Below are 11,380 nucleotides of genomic sequence, written 5' to 3'. Positions count from 1 at the left end.
CCCCCCCCCCCGCCCCTGTCCCTCGTGCTGCACCCGCGGCCCTGCCTTGGCAAGGAACCTGCAGGCTGGGCAGATGCGGAGACTTAGGCATGCTCAAGGCTTGAGAAATGAGGACCCCACATGAGCCAGCCCCACCAGCCTCGTCCCCACGGGTCTTTGGGAGCCAGGGGTGTGCCAGGCAGGGCGGGACCTTAATGCAGCGTTAGCGGACTCCGCGTCAGCAAAGCGGCTGCTGGGTGGCCACCAGGAGCAGCGTGTGGTGGCCAGACGGAGACAGACCGCAGCAGCTGGAGGCCACGAGCGGGACTGTGGGGCAGGGCTGGGATCAGTGGCTGCATGCAGGGGCCTGAGAACTGGACGTGGCGAAAGTGGGAACAGGCTCCGCACAGAGCAGCCTCCCCCAGCAGCAGGCGAGCGCGGCCCGGTTCCTTTGTGCAAGGCTGGGTCCTGAGGCGCTGGCACTTGGTCTCCCAGTGAGGCCACGTGGGCTCCAAGGCAAAGTGAGGCGTGACATAAGGTGCAGTTCTTTTCAGTGCCGGGCTGGGGCGGGTTCTCCCGCACTCGGCGACGGTCCTTTGAGACACGCTGCGCTGAGGCTCGGCCAGCGCCTTGGGGATGCAGGAATCCTGGCTCTGTCCTGAGGCTTCGGGCCTAGTCTGGGGCGCCAATGGGCCAGGTCCCTGTGCCTCGGCGTGCCTCAGTTTCCCACCAGTAGGCTGGAAATAGAGCTACTCCCTCCCTCACAGGGGGCGGCGAGGCTAAAGGAAGCCATGCCTGTGAGCGACCCCAAGCCCTGATGCGGGGGCTGGAGGTCGAGCCGTGAGCACGACGCTCCCTGAAACCTCCGGAAGGGGAAAGGGAAGAGCTAGGTCGGGACTTGCAGGTGCCCTAAAATATTCCTGGTGGCCCCAGATAATCCTGGAGTGACACGGGCTGCCGGGGCCGTTTATTAGCCAACCACATCGACTCCTGGGCCAGATTTCCACAAACCCAGCACCCGCTTTGGTTCGGTTCTTCTCGCCGGCTGGCCGGAAGCTTTGCTTTGTGCCTGGAGTTCTTTCCTGTTTGAAGCCAGGCCGGCTCCAGGCACCAGCTTAACAAGCAGGTGCTTGGGGAGGCCAAGGGAGAGGGGCGGCACCTGCGGCAATTCGGGGCGGCAGGTCCCTCACTCCCTCTAGGGGCGAAGGACCTGCCGCCAAACTGCCGCTGCCGATCACGGCTTTTTTTTTTTTTTTGCTTGGGGCGGCAGAAATGCTGGAGCCGGCCCTGGTTTGAAGCCACCCTTGAACGCGGGTGATAGCAGCTTGGAGGCGGACCTGCCCCCAGCCCGGTCTCTGCCATCCCAACTCTCCGTGGGATTCTCCGTCGGCAGAAAAGTGAACCCCAGGCCATGAATGGGGAGCCTGGATGTGGGAGAGAGCGTGGGAAAGCAGAGCTGCAGGGCTGGGGATGCAGAGATGCACGGCAAGGCGTGTGACTGTCCGCTCCTCCCCAGCCTCAGGTGCAAGGAGAAAGTCATTTCAAAAAGCCTTGCCTGGTTTGGAACTTGTGTGCATGGCTGAGCCATCCGGGCCTGGGGGATCCGGACTCCGGGGTTCTCGTCTGGGCTTTACCGCTGACTTTCATGGAATTATCACTCACAGAGTGGGACACGTTACAGACAAATACGAGGGACCATCCTGCCCTAAGGCAGGTACAGTTTCAGTGAGACGTGGCCGTGGCCGTGGCCGTGGCCGTGGGGACACGGGGGAGGAAGGGACAGATGCCCTTATTCGGAGTGTGACTGTGAAAGGACTGGTTTCAGTTCTGTATATGTCAGGTCAGTTTCTTTATCCGTTAGCAAAGTCCCAGCCAGATTCTTGTTGGATTGGCTGGTTTTGGTTTGGGGTTTTGGGCTGAGGTTTTGTTTTAGGTCCGTTGTTGTAAAAGACGTTTATTTGTGGGCTGCGTCTCACTGCGCCGGGGTGTCCGGGAGGACAGGAGTTGTAGCTACAGCCTGGGGCTTGTGCTGCAGAGACGGGGAGATAACAATCAATGCATGGAAAGGGTTTGTTTTGATGCCCGCCTCTTTGGAGGGGAGCCCCCCCACCCCAGGGAACATGGTTGTTCTAACCATTGCTCCATGCAGCCCACACAGAGAGAGCTCACCTGGACACCCTTAAACCGCAGCCGTCCCGGGGTGTAGCCAGCTTGGGGCTGGATCGTTAAACCCGCTGGCTGCCCCTGGGCAGGAAAGAGCCCTGGCATGTTTCCTCAGCGTACAGGGTTGTCGTTCGTGCCCTGGCCAAACGCATTTACATTTTGCCCTTCCCCCTGCCGCAGTTCCAGCTGGGCATGGAATCTCCAGGCCTGGGAGGTGCTGTGCTTACCGCTGGCGTGCTCTGCACTAGAGGTGGCTGCATTTCAGCAGCGGGGGGATACTGCAGAATGTGCCTAAAGCTACGCGTGGGCTGCAGCGTTCGTGGGGACGGGGCCATCCGTCATTTGCTGATGCGCTTGTCACCAAGCAGCTGAATCGGCGCCGAAAAGGCCAGAGAACCTGCCCCACTGGGCGATGAGCCCCACGGGGAGGGCAGTCTTAGGAGCCTCGCGCGGGGCAGGCCAGGCACTGAAAAAGGCCGGGAAATGGTGCTGCCTGCCTAGCCCCCTGCAGCCACCGAAGCAACCCCTGCGCCAATAGCGTGACACAGGAAGACAGGGCTGAACCCCACGCCCAGCCCTGAAGCCACCAGGGGGAGGCGCTTCCAGCTCCCACCCAGCTCCCCACACTGCACTAGAATCGGGCAAGGCTCCCCCCACACCCAGGAAAGCCGTACAGGTCCACATGCATCCCCCCCCCCCGCTTGTAGCTAGCTGCGGCTGCTGGTGAGCTGGTGTTGGGGAGGTCCATGCCAGCTCCAGGGAGTGGCAGTAAAGGGGGGGGGGTTGCATGGCAGCTGATTGTCTGCACGTGGAGTGGGATCAGTTTCACTAAAGTGGGGGAGTTTGCAATTGGATTTAGTGCAAACGTGGGGGGGGAGGGAAGTCCAACCCAGCCGTTCCAGGCCTATGGCTGGGCCTTTGAAAATCATGAGTGGCATAAAAATGATGAGTTTTTAAAAAATATTAATTAATTTGGGTTTCTCTCTATTCCCCTCTTCTGGTTTCTGAGCTTTTAGGTTTCCACTTTGGTCACGTGTCCAGTTTTTCTCTGCAACCAAGAGAGCTAGTGACTCATAGTGTCACAAAGTGCTTTACGGAGCAGGGCAGTGCCCATGGCCCCATTGTACAGATGGAGACACTGAGGCACTGAGCAGAGCAGTGACTTGTCCAAGGGCATTCATCAGGCCAGAGCGTGGTCTGAGTGTCCGTTACCAGCTGTACGGGAAGGGGCCGTGGTGCCTGGGAATGCGAGAGCTTACCCCCGTTTGGTTTTTGAATGTAGATGCTAGTTCTGGGGGGCAGGGGGTGCGCACGTGTGTTGGGAAGACCCCTACTCTGAGCGGGAGGAGTTTGTTACTATCTTTTCTGTGGCTGGGATTTGCCACTGGGCAGTGAGGAGACTGCGGAATTCCAGTGACACCTCAGGCACCTGTTCGACTTTGTTTTCCTACATAAAGTTTTGTTTTAAAATCCCATGCCAGGAGCTCAAACGCAGGCGCTTGTCCAGGGCATTACAAAATGTCCATCATAGACGATCAGGGTGGGAAGGGACCTCAGGAGGGATCTAGTCCAACCCCCTGCTCAAAGCAGGACCAACATCCGCAGCTGAGTTTCTGTGACTTCTTATTCCCCTTGCATTGCGGTGCTACCTAGGAGCTCCAGGCCCGGCCCGGGCACCCAGTGCGCCAGGCGCTGTACAAACACAGAACCAGAAACCGGTCCCTGGCCCAAACAGCTCCCAAGCTGAGCACTGCGGTTCGTCTGGCCCTGCGCCGGGGGCATGAGCACGTGGCTCTGGGCCGCTTACGAAGAATGAGAACCCGTCTCCAAAGCAGCTACGGGTTTGTCGGTGCCGGGGTGTTTCCGCGGGTGCCCCAGAGCTCTGGAACCTGGGCCCCTGGGTCCGTGGTCACTGAGTCTCCGGGGGAGGGGGGGCTTTTAGCACCTGCTGCGGCCTGGGTGGACTCAGGGTCGGTTCAACTTGGGCTGTTGGGTGCCAGAATATATCCCCAGTTCCTAACCACTGATATCAGAGCCCCCCCCCCACTTCTCTGTCTAGAGCAGGGTTCAGAGCACCACCTAGTGGAGGCGGAGCGTGCAGCATCCCCGGCGTCCTGCGGCTGGAGTGAGCAGAGCCAGGGGGGGAGCTAATGGCCTGGCCTAGCCCAGCCCCGGGGGGTGTATGGGTGTGTGTCTGGGGGTCTACGGGTCGGGAGTGAGGGGCACCGGCAGCGCTGGGCGGGGGGAGCCGATAGCAGGGGGCTGCGGGTCGGGAGTGAGGGGCACCGGCAGCGCTGGGCGGGGGGAGCCCATAGCAGGGGGCTGCGGGTCGGGAGTGAGGGGCACCGGCAGCGCTGGGCGGGGGGAGCCCATAGCAGGGGGCTGCGGGTCGGGAGTGAGGGGCACCGGCAGCGCTGGGCGGGGGGAGCCCATAGCAGGGGGCTGCGGGTCGGGAGTGAGGGGCACCGGCAGCGCTGGGCGGGGGGAGCCCATAGCAGGGGGCTGGGGGTCGGGATCATGGTACCCTGGCACAATGGAGTGAAGGCAGTGAGCGTGGTTCCCTCCCTGGCTGTGGCTGGCTCCCCCTCCCCTTGTCTCCCCAGCAGCCCCACACCGGCCCACACCCCGAGCCGGGGCTTGCAGGGCCGTGGCCCTCAAAGGAAGGGTCGTTCCGGAGCCATTGGCCATCACGGGGCGAGGATAAAACACCCAACGCAGCATAAGGCACTGGGCCCGGGGAACTGCTCCTGCGATGGGGCTGGGCCCTGTGGCCCCTGGATTTCTGATTCTCCGTACAACTCCTGCTTCCCTTGGGCCCCTGCGTCCCAGCACTGGCCCTGAAGGCAGCTCCCGTGAGACCGTTTCTGGGCTCAGCTCCCTTCCCTCAAGTGCTGCCGGACCCCGCTCCAGGCGCCTGACCCCCCGGGGGCGGCGAGAAGCCCCCCAGGCCCAGGGATCCGGCCCAGACCCCCTGCAGGAAGTGAGCAGGCCCCAGGGCGAGACTGGGCCTCCCCTGCCTGTCTGGGGCAAGGGGCTGAGGCGTGTCTGGGGGCAGAGGGAGGGTCTTTGGGGGCAGCTTAGGGGTTAGAGTGGGGTTGGGGCTGGGTCAGGACTCCTGGGTTCCATCCCCGGCTATGCCAGCCTTGCTGCGTGGCCAGGCTGAAGTCTCCCCCCTCCCTGCCTCAGTTTCCCCTGTTGAGCGCGGGGGGGGGGGCGGGGCGGTCCCGGGGTCTTGTTCGTGAAGGTGTGTAAAGTGCCAGGTGTCAGAATAATCTGAGAGCGGGAAAATCAGTTCCTCTTTTACTGACCTGTCAGGACCTGAGTTCAGAGCTCGCTGTTTCACCATGGCAACGGCTGATGACATCACCAAGGCCTGAGAGTGGGCCCGGTTCTGCCGTGCTGATGTCACCGGCGGTTGCCTGGGAAACCCAGAACCCGAAATTCGGGTCTTGGCAGGTTAGAAACGGGGTCTTACCGGGCGGGCCCGATCCGGCCCAACTCTGCCCCGCTCCCGGCTCCGACCAGCCCCGGGCCCCGGGGAGGGCAGGGTCCGGACCCTGCGAATGGGGCTGGGGAGGGGCGGGACCCCGGACTCCTGGGTTCTGTTCCCGGCTCTGGCGGGGGAGGGGCGGGACCCCGGACTCCTGGGTTCTGTTCCCGGCCCTGGCGGGGGAGGGGCGGGACCCCGGACTCCTGGGTTCTGTTCCCGGCCCTGGCGGGGGAGGGGCGGGACCCCGGACTCCTGGGTTCTGTTCCCGGCCCTGGCAGGGGGGTGGGGTCCTGGGAGGGAGGCTGGACTCAGGACTCCTGGGTTCTATTCCCGGCTCTGCGCTGACTGTCCGGACCCCCCGCCTCCGTGCCTCGATTTCCCCAGCGATAACCCCTGTGACTAGCGGGGCGGGGGGCACGGCCAGGGCCTGGAGCGGAGGCTCCGATCCAAACCCGGGAACTCCCGGGCTCGACGCCCAAGCCCCTGGCGCGGGGGGCGGGGGGATGTGGGGCAGCCCGGCCCCGAAGGGGTTAACCCCGCGGCGTCACATGGCCGGGCGGGGACCCGCCCCTCGCGGGGGTGTCGGGACGATCCCACCCGTGATCCGTCAGCGCCCGCGAGCGGCCGCAGCATCCCTGAGCCCGGCGGGTACCGGGGGGCCGGGGGGAGCGGCACGATGCTGTACCCGAGGGGGGCCCGGATTGCCTGGGGGGCAGGGCGAAGCCGGGGGGGGCAGGTCCCAGGCTGGGGGGGCAGGTCCCAGGCTGGGGGGGGGCTGCTGCCGCTGGGCTCCTGCCTGGGATGCTGTTCGGCACTGAAGGGGTTAATGTGGGGCCGGGTGGGCGCCTGACTCAGGCAGGGTGGGGTCGCCCCTGGAGGGGAGGGGAAGGGTCGGGGTCTCTGTGGGGCCCGGGCCAGGGAGCTGTATGCGCTGCTGGCCCTGTATGGCCCAGGGGGAGGGGGCTGCCCCCACTGGGGAGCCCAGGGCTCTGATGGGGCAGGCCCATAGCACCGGTGGGGGAGGATCTCCCAGCCGACCCCTGCCAGGGCTGTTCCCCACCAGCCGTCTCGCCCCCTCCAAGCCAGCGAGGGGGGCTGGGGCGGCAACAGGAGGGGCCGGGGGAATTGCCCCAGTCTCCTTCCCCTCCCCCACACGCTGCCAGCTTGGCCCAGTGCTCTGCCCTGGCACCAAAGGCAGCATCCCCCAGAAGGAAACTGCATGGGGGAGCGAGCCAGGCCGGAGCCCTGTGGCTCGAGCCACAGCCCCATGGTTCGTCCCCAGGCCAGGCCAGAGTCCCTGTGGGTCGATCCACGGCCCCATGGGTCAATTCATGTCCCCAGGCCGGGCCAGAGTCCCCGTGGGTCCATCCACGTCCCCATGGCACGGCCCCAGGCCGGGCCAGAGTCCCCGTGGGTCCATCCACGTCCCCATGGCACGGCCCCAGGCCGGGCCAGAGTCCCCGTGGGTCCATCCATGTCCCCATGGCATGGCCCCAGGCCGGGCCAGAGTCCCCGTGGGTTGATCCACGGCCCCATGGGTCAATTCACGTCCCCAGGCTGGGCCAGAGTCCCCGTGGGTCGATCCACGGCCCCATGGGTCAATTCACGTCCCCAGGCCGGGCCAGAGTCCCCGTGGGTCGATTGACGGCCCCATGGCACGGCCCCAGGCCGGGCCAGAGTCCCTGTGGCGTTCCCCTGCCCTCTGGCACTCGGCCTGGCCTGGCCTCTGTCACATCTGGTAGCAGTTTGGGTTAATTTTGGCATGTGCCTCTCACAGAAACCTTTGGAGCTGGGGTGAGCCCTGCCCCGGCTGGCAGGCGGCTCCCCGTCTCAGAGCAACTCCCCGGCTGCTGCTTTAGACCCGCTATTCTGAGCCGGGTTTTGTTAACCCCTTTGGCACCACGATGCCGGGTGGTGGTCCTGGCCCCACTCCAGCCTGCCCTGCAACTCCATGAGAGGGGGAGACAAGGCTCATCTCTCCCCATTTCGGAGGAGAAACTGAGGCCTGGAGACAGGACTTGTCCAAAGTCATGCAGCGGATCAGGCACAGAACTGGCTCCTAGCCCCTTGCTCTCCTGCTAGCCCCACTTCCCTTCCCCATGAACCTGGGAGCCCTGCTTCCCCAGTCCCGCCCTCTAACCACTGGACTTTCCTTTTCCCCTTCTGGTGGGCTCTGGTCTCTCTTGGCCTGTGGGAAGGTGTAGGGGGATCCGGGGTGCCATCTATCCCTGCCTCCCTTCCAGACCCCCGCTCCACCATGGCAGCCCTGCTGAAGAGCCTGGTGGGGGCGTCGGAGAAGTCGGCCCGCATCGCCCAGCTGTGCCGCCAGGAGGAGGCGCTCTTCCAGCTGCTCATCGAGGAGAAGACGGGCACCGACAAGAACAAGAAGTTTGTGCAGGATTTCAAAACGCTGGCGGACGTGCTCATCCAGGAGGTCATAAAGCACGACGTGGGCAAGGAGGTACCCGTGGGCGCCCTGCGGGGCTGGGGGCCTCTCCTCTCCGCCTGCCCGACTGCATCCAGGGGGTGGGAGTGGTGCCTAGGCGGGAGCAGGGGGTGCCCCTTGGGGGCATGGGGAGGGCATCTTAGCCCTGAGGCAAGGAGCTGTCTCGATCCCCATCAATGGACACCCCGCTCCAGGATCCCCTCACCCCTAGACCAAGGGAGATGGAGTCTCATGGGCCTGAGACAAGGCGTTTGTGCTGCCCTGAGCCTCCCCGTCTCTTTCAGTTCCCAGAGCTGCGCGGCCACATCGGCGGGGAGGAGTCCAACCAGTTTGAGAACAGCCTGGGTGAGTGACTTGGCGGCGTGGGCATGGGACGGAGCTACCAGCGGGGGGCGCTGTACCCTGCAGAGTGGGGTCCCTGGTCTCCCACGCAGCCTGCCCCAGCATGGGGTGGGGAGGGCTCTGAGCTGGTCCTGTACTGGGGGGGGGGATCCCCCCACTTCACACTGTACTGGGGGCCCCTGAGCCTGCTCTGTTTGGCTAAGCCCGTCTGCCCGCAGGAGAGACCCTGGTGGTGCGGGTGTGTGCGACCCAGCAGGACACGGCCTCGCTGCTCTTTACAATCCTGGACCGGAACCAGCCGGCGGCCGAGCTGCTGGCAGCCGCCATCCACCAGGAGGTGGCGCTGCAGGACCCGGCGCTGGACGCAGTGGCACTGGCAATCCCCCCGGAGAGACTGGCCATCTGGATCGACCCCATCGGTAAGGGGGGCCCTCGCTGCCATCCCCCAGCACGACACCAGGGGGCGCCAGGAGCAGCTGACCAACTAGGGTGTCCTGGGGCTGGGAAAAGGTGCTGACCCCTGGCCCCACCCCCAAGGTGGCTCCTCCCTGCCCTGGAGGGACCCTGGAGGGCTGAGACCCCCAGTTAGCGCCAGTCGTGCTGAGACCCAGAGAACTTGTTGCCCGGTGGCCCGCAAGGCGAGGACAAAGGGAGCCACGTGGCGTTGGCTGGGGGGCTTTGCGCTCTGCCCTGGGCGGGGCTCGGAGCCCGGTTCTGACGTCACCTCTCTCTGGCAGACTCCACCAATCAGTACATCCGCGGCCAGGCCCGTGTGGCGCCCATCGATGGCATCTGCCCGTCCGGGCTGTGCTCGGCGCTGGTGCTCATTGGGGCGTACGACCGCAGCTCGGGGGACCCGGTCCTGGGGGTCATCAACGAGCCGTTCTTCCGGGAGGACCCCCTCACCCACAGGTACTCGCCCCCGGATCTCCCCTGAGCCCTGCCCTGGGCACGTCCTGGGCTAGGGGGGTCTGCAAGCGCCCCAGCAGCAGGACCTTGCTGGGGAAACCCACCTGGGGCAGGCCACTCGGTGGAGCCCTTGGCCTGCACCAACCCCACCCTTCCCCCAGGGACTGGGGCAGAGAGAAGGGGGTGGGGGGGTGCTTTGCCAGTGGCTGCTGGCTCTGAGGCTCCTGGTTACCTCTGATCAGCTTCAGTTCATGGCAGGGACCCCCCCAGGGTGTGTGTGACCCTCTCCCACACACGCTATGCTGGTGTCCCCCAGTCCCGCCCCGCAGCCCCCTCCGAGCCCAGCCCTGGGTTCTGCACCCCTCAGCTCGGCTAGTGCCCCTCAGTCCCGACCCACAGCCCCCTGCTCTCCCAGCCTTGGGCTCCCCCCATTCCCCAGCTCTGCCGGTGCCCCTCACTCCCGACCCGCAGCGCCTGCTAGCCCAGCCCTGAGCTCCCCCCCAGCTCTGCCGGTGCCCCTCACTCCCGACCCACAGCCCCCTGCTAGCCCACCCCTGGGCTCCCCCCTTCCCCAGCTGTGCCGGTGCCCCTCACTCCCGACCTGCAGCCCCCTGCTAGCCCAGCCCTGGGCTCCCCCCTTCCCCAGCTCTGCTGGTGCCCCTCACTCCCGACTCACAGCCCCCTGCTAGCCCAGCCCTGGGCTCCCCGCTCCCCCAGCCCCCAAGCTCCTCTCCTGAGCAGCTGCCGTCAGCTCCCTGTCGCAGCTGGTGCTGTCCCTGTTGTGTTCTCCTGTGTGCAGGTGGCAGGGTGTGTATCACTGGGGCATCTCGTACCAGGGCACCAGCCTGGCCTCGCTGCACCGGCCCCCGCTACGCCCCGAGCCCTGCGTCGTCCTGAGCAGCAGCGAGACGCCGGCGATCCAGCGGGCACTGAGGCCGCTGTACGGGGAGCGGCTGCGCTTCGCCTCGGGCGCCGGCTACAAGATGCTATGTGTGATCCTGGGGCTGGCCGAGGCCTATGTCCTCTCGGAGGGCAGCACCTTCAAGTGGGACTCGTGTGCCCCCCATGCCATCCTGCGGGCTCTGGGCGGAGGGATGGTGGACCTGGAGGCTGCCCTGCAGGCCTGGCGCGCTGGCCAGCGGGGGGCGCTGCCAGAGCTGACCTACAACCAGCCTGCGGCGGGCGCCGTGGGGGCCGAGCGCTGGGCCAACCGGGGCGGCCTGGTGGCCTTCATGCACCGAGAACACCTGGAGGTGGTGCTGGCCACTCTGACCACTGCTGCCCTGTGACCCGCAGGGGACTGCCCTGCCGGGGGGAGGGCCTGGCTCCGCCTGTGGGGGTGGGGGCAGTCTGGCCCCAAGGGCGCGAAGGGGTGAGGTTGGCAGCACCATTCGGAGGGGGGGCAGGGGGCTGCAGGCAGCCACTGCTCCTGGCAGGTGTCGCAGACCTTACGCATGGGGCAAAGGCCCCAGAGAGGTGCCACCTCCCCTCCCCTCCGGAGCCTTCCAGCCCCACCCCCCTCTGCTAGTGCTGCGGGCGCCCGCTTGTGCCAGTCTCCGCCACAGGAGGTGTTGCCTGGTCCCCATTAAACAGTGCGTTTCTGTTCCTGCCCTCTCGCCTTTCATGTGTTCTCCCTCCTTCGCCCCGGGCCAGGCCCCTGGCCCGGCCGCCCCATCTCCAGAGCTATTGCCCGGCTGGTGCTCCTGGGGCACCGGGTTCTAACCTGGCCCTGGAGCGCTCTGGGACTGGGGCGGGGCGGGGCACACTGCACCACACCCCTCTGGGCACGGCAGCAGGCCCCATGCTATGCTACCAGCCGGAGCCAGCAGGGGGCAGGAGCAGCCGGGCTGTATAAACCCTGCTGGGCAGGAAACGTTCCCCCCTCTCGAGCCAGGGTGTGCTTTGCCCAGGGATGAGCAGTGAGCTCGGGGGCCAGGCCCCCAGCAGGGCCCCGGCAGCTGCTCCCGCTGGCTGGTCAGGGGGGTCGGGGCAGTACGGCTTCTCTTCGAGTGATTGCTCCTGTCTATTCCACAGTGGGTGTGCGTGCTCGC

The 11,380-nt window shown here is 65.8% G+C and overlaps 1 protein-coding gene across 3 annotated transcripts in view; it reads left to right on the top strand.

The window, feature by feature from the left end:
* The window catches only part of LOC117888676 (inositol polyphosphate 1-phosphatase-like), a 39,057-nt gene extending 28,123 nt beyond the window's left edge, over positions 1 to 10,934 (top strand). The window contains exons 1-6 of one of the 3 annotated variants that reach the window (XM_034792296.1): positions 5,470 to 5,598; positions 7,876 to 8,093; positions 8,363 to 8,423; positions 8,639 to 8,839; positions 9,158 to 9,332; positions 10,129 to 10,934. In XM_034792296.1, the coding sequence (XP_034648187.1) occupies positions 7,890 to 8,093; positions 8,363 to 8,423; positions 8,639 to 8,839; positions 9,158 to 9,332; positions 10,129 to 10,618 (1,131 nt within the window). In that variant the 5' untranslated portion in view covers positions 5,470 to 5,598; positions 7,876 to 7,889 and the 3' untranslated portion in view covers positions 10,619 to 10,934. Of the gene's footprint in view, positions 1 to 5,469; positions 5,599 to 5,924; positions 6,281 to 7,875; positions 8,094 to 8,362; positions 8,424 to 8,638; positions 8,840 to 9,157; positions 9,333 to 10,128 lie in introns of those variants that run through there. The other 2 variants (XM_034792295.1, XM_034792297.1) reach the window with 2 other exon arrangements.
* Positions 10,935 to 11,380: the final 446 nt, after the last annotated feature.

The sequence above is a fragment of the Trachemys scripta genome, chromosome 16, assembly GCF_013100865.1.
Source record: "Trachemys scripta elegans isolate TJP31775 chromosome 16, CAS_Tse_1.0, whole genome shotgun sequence".
In the NCBI taxonomy this organism is placed as follows: domain Eukaryota; kingdom Metazoa; phylum Chordata; order Testudines; family Emydidae; genus Trachemys; species Trachemys scripta.
This window is presented reverse-complemented; position numbering and strand designations above follow the sequence as displayed.